General features: G+C 41.0%; 5 protein-coding genes across 12 annotated transcripts in view; 2 read left to right on the forward strand and 3 right to left on the reverse strand.

The window, feature by feature from the left end:
• Ak6 (adenylate kinase isoenzyme 6) overlaps positions 1–12,486 on the forward strand; it is a 97,364-nt gene extending 84,878 nt beyond the window's left edge. The window contains exons 2-4 of one of the 2 annotated variants that reach the window (XM_071793380.1): positions 11,155–11,229; positions 11,320–11,471; positions 11,719–12,486. In XM_071793380.1, the coding sequence (XP_071649481.1) occupies positions 11,187–11,229; positions 11,320–11,471; positions 11,719–12,060 (537 nt within the window). In that variant the 5' untranslated portion in view covers positions 11,155–11,186 and the 3' untranslated portion in view covers positions 12,061–12,486. Of the gene's footprint in view, positions 1–10,948; positions 11,230–11,319; positions 11,472–11,718 lie in introns of those variants that run through there. The other variant, XM_071793372.1, reaches the window with a different exon arrangement.
• LOC139821889 (uncharacterized) lies at positions 216–10,557 on the reverse strand. 4 transcript variants are annotated; one of them, XM_071793315.1, is made up of 3 exons: positions 10,443–10,557; positions 8,700–9,409; positions 216–8,265 (listed from the first exon to the last, which is right to left on the reverse strand). In XM_071793315.1, the coding sequence occupies exons 2-3, from the start codon at positions 9,150–9,152 to the stop codon at positions 7,915–7,917; spliced, it is 804 nt and encodes a 267-aa protein (XP_071649416.1). In that variant the 5' UTR covers positions 9,153–9,409; positions 10,443–10,557; the 3' UTR covers positions 216–7,914. The 4 variants fall into 4 exon arrangements, with proteins under 4 accessions (XP_071649416.1, XP_071649421.1, XP_071649397.1 ...); XM_071793320.1 differs by having other exon boundaries at positions 10,319–10,457; XM_071793296.1 differs by lacking the exon at positions 10,443–10,557 and adding an exon at positions 10,242–10,436.
• On the reverse strand, positions 12,069–14,415 carry Hsc20 (iron-sulfur cluster co-chaperone protein HscB-like protein, mitochondrial). Of its 4 annotated transcripts, none has more exons than XM_071793348.1 (4): positions 14,275–14,415; positions 12,993–13,372; positions 12,614–12,870; positions 12,069–12,518 (listed from the first exon to the last, which is right to left on the reverse strand). In XM_071793348.1, the coding sequence occupies exons 2-4, from the start codon at positions 13,347–13,349 to the stop codon at positions 12,389–12,391; spliced, it is 744 nt and encodes a 247-aa protein (XP_071649449.1). In that variant the 5' UTR covers positions 13,350–13,372; positions 14,275–14,415; the 3' UTR covers positions 12,069–12,388. The 4 variants fall into 4 exon arrangements, with proteins under 4 accessions (XP_071649449.1, XP_071649432.1, XP_071649441.1 ...); XM_071793331.1 differs by lacking the exon at positions 14,275–14,415 and adding an exon at positions 13,829–13,970; XM_071793340.1 differs by lacking the exon at positions 14,275–14,415 and adding an exon at positions 13,694–13,802.
• Positions 14,416–14,724: 309 nt separating this feature from the next.
• On the forward strand, positions 14,725–17,938 carry Hook (hook microtubule tethering protein). Its single transcript, XM_071793227.1, has one exon. It carries the CDS (start codon positions 14,762–14,764, stop codon positions 16,838–16,840), a length of 2,079 nt encoding a protein of 692 aa, XP_071649328.1. The 5' UTR covers positions 14,725–14,761; the 3' UTR covers positions 16,841–17,938.
• Positions 17,939–18,018: 80 nt separating this feature from the next.
• Positions 18,019–21,064, reverse strand: Dhdds (Dehydrodolichyl diphosphate synthase subunit). Its single transcript, XM_071793285.1, has 5 exons — positions 20,264–21,064; positions 20,019–20,180; positions 19,777–19,925; positions 19,357–19,541; positions 18,019–19,230 (listed from the first exon to the last, which is right to left on the reverse strand). The coding sequence occupies exons 1-5, from the start codon at positions 20,422–20,424 to the stop codon at positions 19,000–19,002; spliced, it is 888 nt and encodes a 295-aa protein (XP_071649386.1). The 5' UTR covers positions 20,425–21,064; the 3' UTR covers positions 18,019–18,999.
• Between the last annotated feature and the right edge of the window lie 82 nt (positions 21,065–21,146).

Here is a 21,146-nt window from a genome sequence, read left to right on the forward strand (position 1 = left end):
AATTCTATCCGTGTTAACAAAATACTCTGTATATACATCACTTGACAAGTCAATCATTAATTTGTCGAAACTTGATCGAAGTCGCAATAACAATGATATTACAAGACAATACAACAATCGGTGCATAAAATTATAAATTAAGACTATATGTATATTAAGATACGTGCGAATAAAAATGTCCTGAAAAAATGTGTGCAAGCGTGACATTAATATCGTTGACTTAAATTACTTTATTAATGTTTTACATGATCAATTATTAATATATCAACATTACTACGAACGTATGAGAGAAAACTGTCTACAAAAATTCAAATTTGATTACGCTGTTACGGAAAAACTGTTTACATAAAAATTATCTACACATTCTACACAAATAACTTTTTTTTTTAATACATATAGTGAGTCGCATAAAGGCGGATGACGTATTACGCAGCGCAGGCTGATTTGCAAAAGTATTTATTAAATGTGTGTTACATCCCCATACATGATTTATTTAATTATAAGTCGTTAATGGCGTTAATACAATCATAATAACATTAAATGTTCACGATATCGTGTCAAACAGAATACTTGAGAAATCGTCGAAATCAAAGTGTGTGTCTTGTGTGCTTGAACTTTATAGAAAAAAAAAAACTGCCACATGTCGCGAAGTAGGACCGCGAGAGTACATCGGTCTCGGATAATTCGTAATGCATGTTGAAAGTTAACTTTGCCTAAATGCACAAGTTACCTGATCGTAAAGCTAATTTTACGGTTTTTACTGATCGTCAACGTTGACCAATGTTGCTTCCATTTTCTTGATTTGAGAAATACATACGGGATTGCCTGCAGAAGAAGTGCAACGATTAATATAGTCATAGAATAAATGAATCCCCTTTCGGAACGAATTACTCCAACGTCTCGAGAACAATCAATATTATTCGGTTTCTTTTATGCAAAGATCGGAAAAAAAAGATATACATTCAAACGCAGCATATCCTTGCTATTCGGCCACACAAAAAATTCCACGCAAACAACGGCCGCTATAATTTATATAATATAAGCCGGTATTAGCTAAGACATTTGCATGAGCCGTTTATTGTGACAAAACTAAGTATATCGAGTATAAAGCCATATTTCAAAAAACAGTCGTTTTAAATAATATTGGTCTATCTGGTAAAATGGTCGACATAACGTCGAATGTGATTAAATAAGTAAAATTAACTAAATCCAATAGGAAAAGACGCAGATCACAAAACAGATATCGTTGAATTTTCGAGTGTAAAAAAAATATACTACTTGGCGGCGAATAATTACTAAACACCTTTCTCGAACAATCCTGTGTGTATGCATGTATAACATTCGTATAATATTTATGTATATATACAGAGTGCGACAATGGTCGAGCGCTTGTTCTGATCAGACAATATAATCACTACTGACAACAATGTTAAAACTCTGGTGCGGACGTTCTGCCAAAACGAGAGCGTCACAAACGCGGTTTCAAAAACAATTATCCTTTCCTTCGTATAAATAACAGCATTTCGTTCGCTGCGTGTAAAAAATTTGTGTATAATGCAAATGCATGTGTATATACGTTATATATAAATATATACACACATACATTCATAAAATCTTAAAATTAGTAAATAGTAGTAGTAAATATCAAATATCGGTTTGCGGTAGCGCCGTAGATGCTGCGCTACGATATTTTCGAGCGATGAGATTAACAAGCCGCAACGAAACTAACATGATAATAATGAAACCGATACGACAACAGTTAAAGTCTTGAGTTATTATCATGTATTTCGCATAAGTATTAAATAAATCAGCGATTGATTTCTTTGATAACTTTGAGAAATGTCCGTTAAGCTCATCTTGGAAAATACCGCGGCGTCGCATCCCCCGCGCTCGGGGGGGATGAAGAAGAGAGAGAAATTCCGCTCGCGAAGGAACTCCTCTCCCTCCGCGCTAAATCGCCCGACGTGACGCGCGTTTGTAACCGGCCCTCGATTTTCGCAGAAGTCGCGCGTTCAGCAATTTATGCTACAGCGTAAAACTACGTATACGACAGAGGAAACCCTTATCTAATTTGCTGTGTGCAAGTAGCAAGTCGACCGCGCAGCCGAAGTCCTACGCGACCCTCCTCGATATCCGGTGTGGATCGTCACCTTGTACGAACACGAGGCGCCGACATGCCCCCCCCCCCTAAATCGAGAAACTTCCCAAGGAGAATAGAAATGTCAAAATGATATCAATTTGACGTCATATTGACCAAAAAATGACGAAATTAACATCATTTTTTGGTCATATGACGTCAAATTGATATCATTTAGACATTTCTGTTCTCCTTGGAATTTTTAAAAACGCTACGGTTTAGCCGTGGCCACGTGCAAAACGGACGCGTTCGAGGATAAAAAGTCGATTGATTAAGCACGACGGGGACCGTACGTTCAGCCTCGATTGCAAAATATATAAAGACGTGATGATATTTAGCATCGTGCGAAATACGAGACACGGTATCGACATGGATCCGACAGTATGTTGCCCCAAATGGTACGACATTACAGATAAATATTACGAAAGCGAGGTGTATCGAACGGAGCCGCATTGTATACTTATCGAAATATGTGCGAAGGTCGTGTACGGTAAAAATGAGCGGAACGCAAAAAAAGCAACGGTTTCCTTCCTTCCTGCAATCGTTACTCTAATTATTCAACATCACGTAATTTTTTAATTAATGCAATCCGTCTTAATTGATATAAATTCTTCCTCTTAAATATAACCGCGAACTTGGCGCGTTTTCTTTTTTTTAATCTAAACAAATGTACATCCCTTTATCTGTGCAAATTTATCAAAAATTATCAAATTACTTACAAATTAAGTTAATGGAATTTTTTTTCTTCAATGATGTTAATTTTTGCGCGGGTCAATAAAATCTTCGATTAAAATATAATGTGTTATCTCGATTATCCCGTCGGAATGCATTAACTCCGTTTTAAACGACGCACGTACGATCGACAATTTTTATGGTTACTTGACCTCGAAGTTATATCGGAAGAAAATCGGACCGTTTCTCTCGACATTCGGCCAGTTATCATTGCAATAGTATCTATGCGAGGAGAGACATCCCTATACAACGTATGACACAGCATTAGAAGGGAAATATATATATATGTATACGTTTATATGGTGCTTTCTATACCCTACAATCGAAATGATCCAAACATTGAAATTACGTTCGTCGATACGCGACGATCCGGCGAACGTCGGATCGTCCCTGTTAATCGTCTCATTTATAGCGGAGAACTCGGCGTGTCATGGAAAATGTGAAATACGATCTCGCCTCCGTGAGAAAACGCACGGCGGAATAACGCGGCACAAAGTCAACGAAGGGTGCGATCCACGCTTCAAACGCTTCAGAGCGTCATTTTGTCCTTGTTTAATATTTGTTAAACAACAAGGACGAAATGTTTCCAAGAGCGTTTTGGAGCGCCAAGTGGATCGCACCCAAAGTCACGTATGCCGCTCGGCAGTTTTATTTTTTTTCCCCAAGGGAAAAGGCACCGATACTCGTGCTCCCGCGTAACGCTATTTTAACACTTTGAATCCACCGATCCGACACACGTGCGCGACACACGTGGCATCGATTCGACACGCGCCCCTCGCGCGACCGAGAGGGCTGCTCTTTTGTACAATCCGTTATTCCTCCCATCGATTTTTCACCCCTTCGATACGCACGTGTTAACACGTCGCGTGAATTACGCAATTCTGTCAAACCGAGCCGAAAATAATGGGCGAGATATAGTAGCTGCCGGATTCAAGGTGCTAAAACGTTCGGCGAAAGTAGGATAAGTACGAAGTGGTTTTGTGCTGATCGCAAAGTCTTCGATTCGCCTATTGATGCTCGTTCTGGTCACCTCGCGCGCATCGCATTCCAGATTTTCTATTACAAAGGTATTGTTTTTTTTTTCTTTCCCTCGCGAGTACGCTGCGTTTTACCGTTGATCACGCGGGGCGCGCAACACGCGCGTATGTGTGTGTATCTGTGTATATGTCTCTCGTATAAAGTAATTGACTACCTACTTATCATTAAGAAAAGGTACGTTGTTGTCGGTTTCGCAATTTTTCTTTCCCCTACGTGTGAACACAGCTAGATAGTTTGGAACATATCTCCTACGTGTGAACACAGCTAAATAGTTTGGAACATTTCAAATGTTGAGCGCCTCTCTCCCTTTCTCTTTCATTTACATAGCATATATACATACATATACTTTTATGCGCGTATACATGTGCATGTATGTATATATATACACACACACATGTATACATATGTATGCATATATGCATATATGTGTATATATATTATATATATATATATTATGTAAGAATATTAATAAAAGAATATGTCCGAATGCAATATTGCTTCGTTCTACATACATATGCTGTGATATATTTGTGTATATGTATATATAATATCTATATAGACTTTTTCCATATATTCCTATATAACAACAACATAACTCTTCTGAATAAGATTTTAACAAAGTGAACACAAAGTTCCTACGCTAGGGCAGATTACATGCATTTAGCGAACGGTGCTAACTGTAAAACGTGAAAGTTGCAGAATTGTGCTACATATGGGAACGACCCGGTTCACGTCCGGCCCCTGTTCGTCGTAACGGAGGCACCGTTTCGCCCATATAAATCATCTCGACTTTATCTTTATTATATATAAGCTCTCAATTCTCTCGGGACCAGTATGTCATTAAAAGTAATCTTTAAATGTCAATCAAATGTCAATGATGGCTTTATTTAACGTTACAACTAATTCGCGTTGGGTAAACGATGGCTACGATTGCAATGTATTCGATACGAGAAAGAAATTAATTCATTTTGCTGAACGTCGACCTCGAGATAAAGTCGACACAAAATTGCGACGCTTCCGTTACGCGAAACAAGGCCGCGGGAAGATATTACAACGAGTCATTTGATTAAATGTCTAACGTAGTCTACTTTTATTACGATTCACATCTAGATTAATCTTCATCGCTCATGTATCCGGCAACAGTGATATTACCAGTCCGCGTGTGTCGGGCACAACTACAATTCTACCATGCAATATTAAATATAACATACTCTCCGATCCCCATGATTCTACCGTATTACAGAAAACGATTACTTAAAAATGTGTTATTCCTGCTATCAGTTAGTGCGAAGTAGGAATGCACCTCGTGCTTCTCAGAGATTTCTTTCATCTCGAAATTACAGATATTCGCAATGTCGCTTGTTTACGTAACAAAAATTGTTCCTTCGAGAAGATTCACACGTTGTTCATTGCACAACAAATATTGCACAATGTTAACAATTAATTGCACATCTCGGACTAGGTCCGTTCGATTTTCGGCGTTTCAGGCCGAGCGCCCAAAACCGAAAAACAATGAGTTATTGATAATGAAATTATTTCATAAGATAGTTTACAGATCTAATTTTTAACCAATTTTGCGATTATTAATTCTCGTCTCATACTCTACAAAAAATTGACATTTGTTAACTTACGAAGATTTCTATTAAGAGACTGACGGATTTAACTATTTTTAAATATGATGGAGACATAAGCGTATGGAAACTTATTAAACAAAACGTAATAAATTGTACATTTCTATACTATCAACTGTGTGCTAATTATAATTCAAGATATATATAAACGTTTTTATCTGTTATACAAAGATAAGATCATTAACTACGCAGTAACCCTGACTAGCTGTCGCAAAATTAAGTTAAACGTTTAATTCGCAATTAATATACTGTGAACACAATAAAAGTATCTCGAAGGAACAACTGATCTTACAGAGAATAAGTTACATATGAGAATTACATACAGTTTTCGACGTCAACACTTGTCACTAACATATTCACGCACATATGTATATATAGCATGTATAAAGATAACACCGTAATGAAAACAAGAAATACGTACGTCTATTGTGTATATAAAGCCAACATATGTATAAGTAAATATATATTATCTATTAATGTCTCATATATAAATTCTCTATAATATATATGTATATATATATAAAAGGCCGAATGTACATTGACATGACACTGATATTACTATTGCATTGATGTTACATTATGTTTGAATGCGTTAACTTCATCAGAAGCTGAATATATACGCAAACAACGAATATACGCAAAAAACATTTTAAAGTTAAAAATAGCATGTGATTTATACAAGAATAAATTCGGCGTTTGCTCGTTCGCGTCGAACACGACGACAACAACAACTTTTCTAACTGCACGTGGCAGCGCAATTAATTTTAATATCGGCGTCGATTCGTTAATCCAACAACGGCATTGATCATCGATAAAAAATCTCAATGGCGGCAGTATATCTTTAAATAACAAAGTGTCGTGGATCTTCTTTCTCTCCAAGCACATAAATTAATAGAATGCATTCGCGTCACTACCCTCGCATGGAAGGGTAGAACGAATTTGTTCTCACACCTTGTTATAGACGATATAATAATATATATATATATATGTATAAAATCGAATTTATCCAAATCAGTATGTATCAAGATTCTATCGCAATCACGTTTATCACGCAATCACAATCGATTGTAATATATATATATACACACACGAGATGAAAAAGGTAACTTTTTAACACTTCATTCAATTCTCGGTTACGATATACAATAGTTAAGATGCAAATAAAACCTACTATAGAGCAAATATTAGTCATATCGGAACAAAACCAGTTGTTTATAGTCCAGTTTATGTTAGACTATAACGGGACGAATAACGGGAGTTAATTCCAAGAATTTTGGGACTTGACACGGACATTTCTTTCGGCGTGAAATAAAGTTCTAAATTCTTTCTGTGCCTTGCTCGACGTATTACTTCTTACAAAAACGTTTTTTTTCCAATGTAAAGTCACCGTAATCTTTTCAGATTATACAATTATGGGCATAATGGCCGAAAGAGATTCAGGTAAACCTTTAAAAAATACGTGAAGCTAGACGGCTTAACTTTATCGTTAAACATGAGTGAAAGCGTGTCGTCGTATGCAACGTGATAAAGTGAGTGAAATTATAAATTGTGTACTTCATTTCACACCGAAAATATCCGAGTACGTCAAGTTTTAAAACTTTCCATATTATATTCCCATTACTCTTCCCATATTATAAACTATTAACGCTTAAACAAATGGCGTTGCCAATTCGATTATACAGCTTCAATAACGCATTTGACAACAATAGATGTAACAAAACAGATGTAACAAAGCATATACAATTCACCGATTTGCGACAATTATATGAAGACAAACAGATTCTCTCTCAATTCCTCGATATATATCGCGCGCGCGTTCCGATTAAAATTTAAGTTATTTCAAGAATTGATCGAAGAAATAACTCGTCATGATATGACATCTACCTTCATTTCACGCATATACTACAATGCGTCGTTTACTATTCTATTTAAATTGCCACTAGTCTACCTTTTTTTACAAGCAACCTTGCATCCGGAGTTAAACATCTATTACTCCAATTTATTATCATATATACGTAACATGTAATAATGCAATTCTTCTCATAGTCATAAAAAATCGTAAGCCTTAGTTCGAACAAGGTCATTTGTAATTACAGGATGGATAATTTTCGTCGCTGAAAAACGCGTTAATAAACCTGTTTCTAATATAAAAATTTACACTTACTTACATTACACTCTCTATTTGTACACATAATATGTCACGAATACATTTTAATTAAAATCTTTTTAATTAATGATGGATCACAATGTAACGGTTTGTCTCGGGCTAAAACAATAATATGCATTTTCTGGAAAACAAGTCGCTTTTTGTTTCAAATTTTCTTTTCTTTTCAAAAAGAAACAGGTTTCTTAACTGCTTATTTTTTACGATTTTCTTTATACCTTAAGAGCAGCTTTGGGAGACCAATGGTGGAAACGGGCGGGTCCCGCGGGATAAGAGGGCTGTACCCACTTGTTTCCTCGGTGTCCCATAAAGGGCGGCGGTGAAGGGCCACCGAGGAAATGCGGAGGCATTATATTATACCATGGCTGGCTGATTGGATGAGGGCCGTAACCCATGCTGAAGGAATGGCCGAACCACGAACGATTTCTGTTCGGGTGCAGCCTAGGACTATTCAAGTTGCGCCTCTTACCTGTACCGTTATTGCTATGCTGTTGATTTTGATTAGCGACGCTTAATGGTTTTGATTTCGGCTGTTGTTCCGTGCTTGCGGTTAGAGGGGATTTCTGGAATCAGAATGCATCAGAGTTTAATATCATTTTAGGGATTTCGCGTAGCGCCCGATCGGATATGGAAAACAAAGAAGATACACAGAGGTCAAACGAGTTATAGATAGCAAATGTATGCGGAAATTAATACTTTCAGCGACATTTGATTGTTCAATTTGTAAGTCAATAGTCCTTTACGCAACAACTCACGCTGTCCGCCATATCAATAGACTCAGAACGGATGTTTTGTAAATTATCTATTATGCGAGCGTTTCGCGTAGCTGAAAGTAATTGATTTACAAATTGAAAAATTGAGTATCTCCGAGGCTACTAATTTTCTCTATTGAATACATCTATAAAGAATTCTTTCATCTATTGTATTAAAATCTACGTTCACATTTACATGCGTATACATTAAGATTTTAATCTGTTTTTAATCTATCAGGGCTCACCTGTATCTTGATAGGCCCCACGTGGGCTAGCTTGTTCTCGTTCTCTGCGTTGTCGTTATGCTCGGATTGGAAAATGGGTACGGTGTTCTCCTTGTCGTCGAATGATGCCAGCGTGCAGTACGATCCCTTGCTCTCCCCGAATCGACAGCAGACCTCGTTGGGATCAACCCACAGCGTTAACTCCACCGGCAGTGCCAGATCCTCGTACCTGACACCGGCAGCGCTCGCGGCGGACTCTAGGGTCGCGTCCCGACGATTGTGGCCGTTGACGCGAATGCAACGGTAGCCCTGGCCCTTGAACGGCTTGTCGGGGAACCAGTGGTTCTTGAAGCGTTCGGTCAGCAGTTCGACCAGGCGCCGTTTGAAGCATTCCAATTGATCGGGACTAAATTTTTCGCTTCTTTCGATCAGCTTTACTAAGAACAGTACCGCCGCCCTGATCTCGTTGAGCATTTTGCCGCTGCTGCACACCGGGATTACAGGCCACCTGGACGCACCTCTCGCGATACCACAGTAGCAGGCTCTTGGAAACTAAAGTACCATTCGCCCGAGTCACGGTGGAGCACATAGAGCCCTTCTGCACCGTCGCAACGCTCGAATTCCTCAAGATCTATGTTTCCGGCGTGAATGGCTGGGATCTTGGCTGCACTACTTTGCCACTGCACAAATTTTGCTACGCGATTCGTGTATCCCGCTAATGCTGCTACAATCTGTATGCAAAAACAGAAAAAGAGAACCGTTATTATCGGTGTCGCATAACATACATCTCGATAACTTTGCCCCCGAGATTTTGCAGCCTTTCGCGGTTCGGCGTGTCAGATCCGGAGGACAAGCTCCAAAGACTTCTCGTTTCCAAAGTAAAAGAAGGGTCAAGGGACGACAGGCAGGTTCGCTTCCTTGCCGATCGGAGGAATTACTCACGCGGCAGAAAATACGAAAAAGCGTGAATCGACGTGCGCTTTTTAATCGGAAATCGGATTCATCCTCTAGGTCCATCTGGTAAGACTATATAGCCAGCGCGCGCTCCACTTTCCAGCATGTCGAAAACACGTTGCGCTTCAAGGCACATACATCTCGCGCCACGACGCCTCCGACGCGACGCACGGCCACGTGTCCCGCCGGGCCGATGCGATGCCGCGCGGCCGACGGCGCCGCTGAGTCATCCGCGCGACTGGTCGCGTCAGCGCGGCGAATCGGGACGCAATATGTTATGCCGCGTCAGGTTACTCGGCGCGACGACGGCGTGGCAGGTTAGGGGACGGCGAAAAATGCGTCGCCGATCAGGCGACGCGTTTCCCGACGGCGACGTCGTTGTCGCGCGACTCGTCACCAGTTCACCGTCGCCGTGCCGTCGCGACGCCAGATCGCTGCACCGTTTGAGCGAAGTGCGCACGACGTGTGCACCTCGATCGTCGCCGCGAGCGAACCGCGGATACCCGCTCGAACGCGTAATACTCCGTGCCCGAGACGACGGCGACGGCGACGGAGTCCGCCGCCGTCGCGACGACGCGAATCCGATAGCGACGTTAAAACTGATCTTACGGGGTCGGCGACGGAGATTCGTCGTTGCGTTGCCAGCGGAGCCACCACGTCCTCTCTTTCTCTACAAATAAACGTACTCGACCCAACACGTGTTACGTTGCACCCGTGGTCACGGAGCATATATTCCCGACGTAGACGTCCGTCCCTCGCAGCCACTTGTCCACAAATAAACGAGTCACGCACAGCGGACCGGGATCTAACCTTCGCTCGGCGTCGCTTATCTCTCCTAGATTTTCGTACGGGCATGAATGGTGACGTTGAAATTTCAAGCACGTGCCCTTAGGACACGTGTATGTGTATGGATGGATATCCCCCCCCCCCCTCAGAGCCCTGTGGGCCCGTAGGGTCTGTCCGGTCTGTTTTCTATTGCTAAAACTGATCCAACTTTTCAATGGTTTTTTTTGACGCATTGATTGGCTATCAGAACGGAGAAGGGGAGTGTCCAGAAATATCTTATATGTCTGTATTCCAAAATCTACATTCAGTAGGTAACCAACACGAAAATAAATTCAAATTTCGAAAGAGAGGTTTTATTAATAAATAATATATATTTTTAGACATACGTGTCTAAAGACACCTAAAGACGTCTTTTAGACATGCGCGCTGTCTGGGTTGGGGGATAGGGACTTCCAGAATTTCTGGAAACTCGAGAACTTCTCTATCCTGTACTGTCCTGTAGCCAATCGACACGCCTAAAAAAAATTTTTTATAAATAGTATTAGATAAATACAGAAAACGCGATAGCCAATTCCTTTTTCTGTTAGCCAGCCGAAGAACCAATCGGCGGGTAAATTGTACTGATCCCTTAAGAAATTCGCCAGCGTTGCGTAGATATAAATCATTGTTTTGCTCCGAACTTCTCACGGCGTAGCTCAGCTGACGAAGCCAGAAGCGCACGTGGTTGGGACTGACCTCTGACTGTCGCCGCATCTGTATCTCCGCAAGATGTTGAACATGCACAGAAGCGAACCTAACATTTTAATAACAGGTACACGATGACATACATATATTACAGTTATTTAATATAAATTCTGAATATCCTTTGAAAGAGAGAGAATTGTCGAATCTCGTTTTTCAGGCACACCTGGCGTGGGCAAGAGTATGATGTCGAGCATGTTGTCGCAGAGAACTGGACTGGAGTGGCTGGATGTCAGTAAAATTGCCATCGAGAATGAGTGCCTGGAGGAGTACGACGAGGAGTACCAATGCAGCGTGTTGGACGAGAGGAAGGTAATTTCTTGCATCTCGTTATATGCACAAAGTTTGATTGAAATAAAATTATATTGATATTAATACCTACCCTACAGAGATAGCAGAGTGGGGTCAAGTGGCGTAATAGTGCAGTCAAACTGACGGATTGTTGTCGTTAGAGACGTCACTTTGACAGCATTATAACGTCATTTGACGCACTCTGCTATCTGGGATACATTTTCACATCTCAAACATACAAAAATCTTTGTGTAATATCGCGTTCCAGTTACTGAACAGTATGAAAGGTCCTATGAGCGAAGGAGGAAAAATTGTCGACTATCACAGCGCCGATTTCTTCCCCGAAAGATGGATCGACATCGTATTCGTGCTCAGAACGGACAACACCATCTTGTACGACCGTCTCAAGGACAGGGGTTACTGCGGGAGGAAACTGGAGGACAATATAGACTGCGAGATTTTTCAAATTATTCTCGAAGAGGCGAGGGAATACTACAGGGAAGAGATAGTGCACGAGCTAACGAACAATACTCCAGATCAGATGATGGATAATGTAAATAGAGTATGTCAGTGGCTGGAGCAATGGAAAATAGATAATCAGCAAACGTAAGGCAAATGTATCGAGTTTCCCCTCTCAGTCCAACTTTTATCCTCTTGCTTTATACTTACATTATCTAGATTAAGCTTGTTAAATTTATATTACGTATGAACTTATTTAGATTTCATTGATTTGTTACAAATAAATCAAGTTGACGCGATAAAATGAGAGATCGTACGTATATACAAGTTTTAAGATCCACTAAACACAAATCTGTACATATGTTAACATATATATGTATATACAGTTCAAAAACATATTTTTTACATTTTATATAGCGAGCGAAAATATTAAAATGTTTCGTGTAGAATATTTGTATTTTGCAAAAACTGCAATGTATTTATTCTACTACACCTAAGTCATGCTTCAGCTTCTTTAACCTGTTATCTACAGTATCGTAATACTTCATTTTTATTAAAATCTTCGTTGCCGTGTCAATATCTTCTTTACTGAACGCCTCTGCCACTTGCCTGAAAAAAAAGAATCGAAAAGAATGACGTTAAACACTGAAAACGATTTTGATGTAGATTTGACGTAGATTAAAGCTACCAAAAATGTAGATTACTTTGACATTGTGTCGAGCAGTTCCCTGGATTCTTTGGCCAGTTTCAAGATCTTATCTCTGTCCTCCATCGCATTTTCTATCTCTTCGTTACGTTCCATAATCTCCATGAGAAATTTTGCATTCAAACTGGTAGTACCTTCTGGTATTGATATACCTTTTAATTGCAACATATATAATCCTCTTTTTAATGGATGCGCCAACGTACTGTAAGCCTTATTTATTAGAGACGACAACTTCTCTGAGATTTGCCTTTCTTTCTATCGACACAGTTAAAACAAATTTTACTTACAGATAAGAAAGGGAGAATTTTGATTATACAATAAATATACAAAAAGCTTCCGAGAGAAGATCGTCTAGGCTTGGTTCCGTGAACGCTTACCTCGGATTTGTTGCCAAACTTGTCGGGGTGCAACATTTTCTGCAGCTCCCTGTACTTTTTATGAATCTCCTCGCTCGCCACGTTGTATTCCCTTTTGATTCCCATGATATCGAAATAGTTCAAGTTCCCCGGCCATTCCTGCAACACCTTGCACTTCGAGCAGAACAGCTCGGACTTGTACGTGTAGTCGCAATTCCAACATTTAGGTGGGCTGTCGCTGCAGAATCGCAAGCATCCCAAAGGCAGGGTAGGGCGAACTGTAGCCCTCGACGACGCCTGATGCGAGTACAGCTTACACCGCTGCTTAACCGGACTCACCGCCACCGCGGACTTTCTAATGACTCTCGCCAAGAACATTTTTCCCAGGATGATCTTATAATCTAAAAAGAGAAGAACAATTTTCTTAAAAATGCAACACGTCCACGGAGTTTTGTACTTTATGCCACTACTTGAAAAGCAAACTGCAAGTCTCTCTTGTCACTTTTCGAATGAAACAATTGAACATATGCATATGTAATTCAAACAAATCAACTCTGTGAAATGAAAAGTAAAGAAAATTGATGATGTTACAAGCTAATTGTGCGTTTTAGCACTTAATTAGAAACTAAACGCAGTGACTTTCATAAATTTCATTCATGCGAGATAAAGTTAGCTCGTAAAAAAAGAAAGCGAAAGAACTCCTTCAATATCTCTTCCCTTACATCATTTATCTTCCACGACAGACTTTACATCTAATGATCTAATCTGACACTCATGCTAACTCAACAATTCCATCCTAACCTGTCTACCACACACACACGCACACACACACACACATGCTTTATTACGTATCCTACCAGAGCTCCGTTTCCGTGTCTCCTTTCCAACTTTTTTACAAGAGACTCGTGTAACATATACAAATATTATTGTCACGTCGGCAGATACGCGCCGGATCGAGCGATCTTGATCTCGGAGTCATTTCCCGTCGCTCGATCACCGCTGCGAATCACGAACGAATTCCGCGACAGCTGGATTCCCAGCTGCTCCAAATTCCCACTTGCTTTTTCGACGAGAGAAACGTCAAACAACGTCAAACGGCACCTGGGCACGCTTCACCACGGAGACCAAGCTTAAGTTCCTTCGTTGGAGAGGAAAAGAGGTAGTTCAGGCGGAAAGAAAGCGACGGGAGGCACGTAAAAAGGGGCCCGTTCACGATCAATGATGTTTCGATGTTCCACAACTGGGCAATATTGCACAATATACGATTGATCGTGAACGGGTCCCTTAACGCGTATGACCGAACCTCGTTTTATCGTTCGCAGATGCGGACCACCCGGAGGAGTAACTGGGACAGCGAAATGATCGACTGGCGCGTCTCCCTCGTCGGCTGACGCGCGTCATGCACGATACAAATGATACAATTATCGCGCGCTACGTGCACGAGCTGTTGTCCGAGGCGGTGCTCGAATTTCGCGACTTCCGCCCCGATAAGGCGCTATCGGGCCGCCGTATCGACGCGCGATGACACTGGCCGTTTCTTGGTTAGCTCGAGTACGCACGGATTAGCGAGCGACCCGGCCCACGGCGATCCTCGGCCACGTCCCTGACCCGCGCGGCACGGCGTCTCCCGATTTCGACGTCGCGGTATTATGAATTCGACCGAGAATCGCGGTCACGAGGGCGACACAACTGGCGGAATTTGACGAGAGCTACAAGTCGTCGACGAGTCCCCTGCTTCGAGCTCTCTGGGTCCAGGCAGGTCCAGGGATCGGGATAGGAAAAGCGACAAAATGGGGGACTACCGGCAGCAGTTGGGCTACCTGATCAAGTGGCTGGGCACCTTTGACCTTCAAGCGCCGCACAGCTCCGCGGAGGAGATAAGCGACGGGGTTGCCTTGGCGGAGGCCCTGGCCAAGATCGCGCCGGAGTGGTTCACCGCGGTGTGGAAGGCAAAGATCAAGACCGACGTGGGCACCAACTGGCGCCTGAGGGTCAGCAACATGAAGAAGATCGTGGAGGCGGTGATGGAGTACTACGTGGAGTGCCTGAACCAACAGTTGTCCGGCTACGCCAAGCCGGACGCGGGCAAGATCGGCGAGCACTGCGACAACGACGAGCTGCGCCGGCTGCTGCAGCTGATCCTCGGCTGCGCGGTCAACTGCGACCAGAAGCAGCAGTACATCACCAGGATAATGGGTATGGAGGAGACGGTGCAGCAGGCGATAATGCAGAGCATCCAGGAGCTGAACTTCGAGTCCCTGGTAGACGTGGCGGACGGCGCGCAGCAGCGGCTCTACGCCGAGCTACAGGCGACGGCGGACATGAAGGACCAGCTGGCGCAAAGGTGTCACGAGCTCGATCAGCAGCTCTCTCTGTTGCAGGAGGAGAAGGCCGCGTTGATCACGGAGAACAAGAAACTCCAGGAGCGGCTGGACGAGTTTGAGAATCCGGAGGAGTCCGGCTCTATCCTCAAGTATTCCGGGCTGCGGAAGCAGGTGGAAGAGTTGAAGGATGAGCTGTTCAAGATGGAGACGTCCAGGGATGATTATAGATTAAAGGTAGAAGTGTTGGAGAAGGAGGTGTTGGAGCTGCAGTCGAGACAGGAGGATCTGCAAAAGGCGGCCGACGAGGCGAACCACCTGAAGGACGAGGTGGACGCCTTGAGGGAAAATACGGACAAGGTAGCAAAGTACGAAATCACGATAGAGTCGTACAAGAAGAAGATGGAGGACATGAGTGACCTTAAGAGGCAATTGAAGATCCTGGAGGATAAGAACGTCGAGTATCTGCAAGCTAAATTGGACTACGAGGAAGAAGCAAAGCGGACGACGATGCTGCGCGGTCATCTGGAGGTATGTAAGCAACAGCTCGCGGAGGTCCATCACAGGCTAGACGAACAGAGCAACAAGAACGATCGGCTGGAGTTCGAGGGCAAGAAAATGGAAGCGAAGTTGGGCGCCCTGCAGAGGGAGAGGGATCGGCTGACCATCGAGAGAGACGCCCTGAAAGAGACGAACGAGGAGCTGAAGTGCACGCAACTGCAAGCCGCCGAGAACATGGCGAAACCCAGTGCCGACAGTACCGGAGTCTCCGCGACGGAAATGATCCCGCTTGAGGTCAAAGAGAAGCTACTCTGTCTGCAGCTGGAGAACAAGATGATGAAGATGAAGCTGACCGGCAACGATGACAAGCTGCCGAGTGTGCAGGCGTTACTCGAGGACTCCGAGGAGCGCCTCAACACGCTGCGGGGGCAAAATCGCAAGGCGAATCAAAGGATAATGGAGTTGGAAACCAAATTAGAGGAAGCCATGGGCACTCAGGTTGGCGGCGACAGCAAGAGCGACAACGTGGGCTTGAATCAGAAGATGTCGCAGCTGCAGGACGAACTGCGAAGAGCGCAAACCGACAAGGAACGATTGACCCTGCAGCTCGAGGAGCGCGAGAGCGTTCTGCAGGCTCAGAAGCAGAAGGCCTTCGCTCTTCAGGAGAAGCTCACGCGAAAGGAATACGAGAACGCCGCGCTCGAGGAACGTTACAAGAAGTACATTGAGAAGGCCAAGAGTGTAATAAAGAGCCTCGACCCGAAGCAGAGCAACTCTTCGCCGAGCGAGGTCGCCGTGCTGCGCAACCAACTGGTGGAGCAGCGCAAGATGATCGAGGACATGGAGCGGTCTATGAAGGAGTCCAGGTTGCTGCGAGAGATGGAGGAGAAGCTGATGGTGACAGCCTTTCATAGACTAGGTCTGAACTGTCATAAAGAAGTGATGGATCAGCGCCTTGCGGCGCTTAGTTCGGGACAGGGTCAATCTTTTCTGGCCAGACAGAGGCAACCCTCGACGAGACGTTATCCGCCTTATAACTCGAAATAAGGACACGCGCAAAAGCAAGTTGATTTGACGTAATTAAGTATTATTGCAGGATGAAGTGGTAAATTATCGTTTGAGGTAATGTTGTTAACAGCGCGATAAATGTGACGCTGCACACCCCATTATGAACTTAACAATCATAGATTTATTCAACGACGATGACTGCCGAGTCAATATTCAGTGTCATTAACTTGTAACATAATATTAAGACGTCACATTTATCTTCCTGTTACGATTATCTCGCTTTGATTGTATTTCTTTCGATATAGATACAATTGAACAAAACTGAAATATCTCCACTTTCTAATAAGTAAAAAAATTGATTTTTTACGAAATTGATTTCTTATCGAATCAATACATAAAAACTGTGCTTACAAACTGAACTGTTAACAAACATATAAGAGTCCCTTTAACCATTTTTTATATGTCTAACTAGCCAATTTTTTGTCTTCCTGTGAAATCATCAGACGCAAATATAATTCCAACATTCAGTTCTATGATCCACATTTTTATCCAAATGACGATTTTCTAGCTATTAGAGATGTGCCAATACATATGTTCCTATATCTTTAATGAGTATATAAAAAAAAAAAATAATTGCACGATATCTCCAACAGTTAGAAAAGCAGACTAAATGTATATTTCTTGTACATTAAAAAAAATTGTATCTATATCGTAAATGTTTACTATATTTACTTTATCTTAATCAGGCTCAATATAAGAGATACATATTGAATAAATTGTAAATAAGATTATATATAGATATTGGGATACTTTTGCTTCGCGATAGGCTAAATATTGTGCAAGGTGTTGAGTATTCTGTAATATGAACAAATTTTATCCCATATAGTGATATTTTAAATCATGCTGACGAAGAACTATAGACTTGAAAAATATTGTGTACATCTTATTTCGATAGAGTGATTGACCCTAAGTGTACATTCGTAAACATTGTTATTTGCTTTGTGCAACAACACATGATGAAACAAGGTTATTGTAAATAATGTATAGGCCGTTCTATACACACTTCTCGAATTCGAAAACAGATCTATGTATGTATATATATATATATATATATATATATATATATATATATATATATATATATATATATATATATAAAGTACATATTGCAACGTAAAGAACTTATTCGTATATTTATATCTTTATAACCACGCGTGTTAATATTATGACTAACATTATTTATTTGATATACATATAATTTGTTATCGCTATTATATTTGTTTTACAATTCTCCAATGCACATGGCAATCGGAAAACCGATGTATGGAATGTACATACAGAGATAAATAAATACATAAATGCTCTATAACATAACACTTTATGGAAGCGAATTTTATCATCTACTGATCTACATACAATTATGATTAGGACGTTTCAGAAAACAAATATCTCATTGTAATAGAATACCGATACTTGCTGAAATTGTTACAATTCATTATTAAATTTTTATCGGCAAGATTGATTGATAAATTACTTAATTATACATATCTTATACGTATTTTATAAGCTTTCCTAATGATCTAATTTCTTCATAAGAATGAATCTATTTTACATGTCATGTTTATATGAGAGAAAAATGAAAAAGATTCTGTACAAGTAAAAACTTCAGTAATTGTTTTCATTGTTCAAGCATTTCAATATTAGGTCTTTTGCTCAGTTTACATATTTTAAAGATTTAATTATTCTTTTAATCATTTCTTGTTTTCTAAAACATCTTATGTAGCTGGAAGTACCTGTAGCTATCTCCCTGAGTTTATGGTATTATAAATGTGTCCATAGAACAAATATTTGTATAAATTTTAACATTAGTTTTCATATATGATTTGTTTAATCTTCTGTCTTTGTTTAATCGCTTGACTAGTTCTTATATATAAATTTATATATACACACACTACTTTTATATGTATAAATATATATATAAATTTATTATCAATTTAATTTTGTTGATGCACGAGACATAATACAATTTAATTGCTGTAATAATTTGGTAGACATATATTCACGAAATAGAATAAAATTGCCTGAGGAAAAAGTGATAAACCATACCGTAGTGGAAAGTTAATTTGAAGCTAAATACATGCGATAGATTTTCAGCATATTTTACTGATTAGACTTACTGAAATAGCGTTTATTTGTTTCTAGGACTGAACTGTCGATAGATATATATTTTTAATCATAACGTCGCGTTCATGATGCAACTTATCGATATACATGGATACTCTACTATTATGCACGATTGGTTTCGAATTTTTCCTAAATTTTTGTAAGTCAGGATAACATCTCTGATAATAAAAGACTGCACCGAGAAAATGCCATATACTGAATTCAGGCCACAATACATCGGTAAAGTAGACGCAGGAGTCAGCAATCTAAACAAAAAAAATTAGGTAAAATTATTTTAGACGTTTGATTGTTCGTTATTTTAGATTCTGCTTCGATAAGTTACAGAAGAAGAAATATATTCAAGTCACAAAAAATAAAATACGTCTTCTTACTTGCCACAAGAGGTAATCGCTCAATCGAGTCTCTCCGGAAGTACGAATTAATAAATCTGGATTTGGAGACTTGTAAGTGTACAAACAGTCGGCAATCAGGTGTTCATTAATATCTTCTGGTAAAATATCAGTATGCTTTACACCCTTTACTATATCTTTAATTGTATGAGTAATTTCATCCCTTGCTGCAGATATTTAAAAAACAAAAAATTGTGTTTTAAATTATATGTACATGTTTTTTATAATTTATTACTTTACACTGTATATAACACATTACTTTACATTATATATATTAAATATATATATATATATATATATATATTTAACATTAGAAAGTAATGTAACTTTTCATCCACAGCTAGTATATAAAATACAACATCGAGTGTGAATATAAATATGGTTTACGGTGACCGTACTTACACGTATAACAAAAAGCAAGATTTAAAAATGCTTTGTTATTGTCCTTCGTGAGGACCATAGCTTCAGCGATCAGTTTGCATAAATCTTCTGGAAGCAAGGACAAATTGCCAATCACGCGAATGCACACTCCAAATTCCATTAATTTATCCCTGGAAATTTTTTACATTTGTAACAGCAAGATCTAGACAACTGTGACGCAAAGTAATAGCCTGATTGCTCTTGATTTGAAATGTCATGCATACTTCTCTTCTAGGAGACGCTTGAACTTCTGCCTGGCAAGGTCCATGAGCTCATCGACTTCCTCTTTGCTGCGCTTAAAGTTCTCTATGCTGAAAGCATAAACCGTGACCTCTAGAATGCCAAGATCCATGCACCAATTCAACGTCTCGGTCATTTTTTCAAACCTGTCACAAACAAAACACAAGACATTAGAGGAACATAACGTAGACTATTAACGTATCTGCAAACTCTCTTCAAGCATACGTACCCCTGCGAGTGTCCCTCTTTTTTCACTATATTACGTTTGTTCGCATAACGTCTGTTACCGTCCATGATAAACGCCACATGCCTGGGTAACTGGCCGGTTTTAATGATCTTCAAAGCCAGGAGTTGAAACCAGTTCAAAGTGCGTTCTCTCACCCACGACATCGTACTCCGAATTTTATGTACGGACGTGTAAAATGCGGAAAGACGTACCGCCTTCGACCGACCCTTCGTCGAACGCTTCTATCAGACTCGACTGTCCAGTAGTCAGTGCTCGTCGACGAACATGACAACGTGCCACCGGGCTTGTTGAGACGATAACGACGATATCAGCTGCCAGTCATGGTTTAACCTTCGTAACGCAACTAAAAGGAACTACTTGCGACGCGGCTACCGCGTCGTTTCCATAATCATCCTAATTATCTATCTTATCTACGCATTCGTACGCGTTACATCGACGGTGTATTGGGGTTATCCTTGAGGTGTCTTCGGCACCTCCTAACTGCTCCTAACGGAATGCTGACGAAATGCCAAACGCAGTTTAACTCGTGCGAGCAGCGAGCTCTCTGTCTCTTTCTTTTTCTCCCTTTTTGTCTTCATCTAACGCGAGCCGGAGCGGCCGGGGGCCGTTATCGCGACGATCCCGATCATTTCTCTCGCGCTGTCGAACTCGAATCGAACATCTATGATCGTCAGCAACGATCGGCGTCGTTCTCGTTAATATTCGAGGAGAGTGTCTAGCGTTCGACGCGTGTAACGTGGTACACGTGAACGCGCAGTCCCTGTCCCCTATCTCATCGTCATCGACGTCATCGTCCGTCCGTCGCGGCTGCCATATTGGCTTGCGTCGCCGCCGTCGCCCCTCCTCCCCTTTTCTTCTCCTCGCT

This window comes from Temnothorax longispinosus, chromosome 1, assembly GCF_030848805.1.
Source record: "Temnothorax longispinosus isolate EJ_2023e chromosome 1, Tlon_JGU_v1, whole genome shotgun sequence".
NCBI classification, from domain to species: domain Eukaryota; kingdom Metazoa; phylum Arthropoda; class Insecta; order Hymenoptera; family Formicidae; genus Temnothorax; species Temnothorax longispinosus.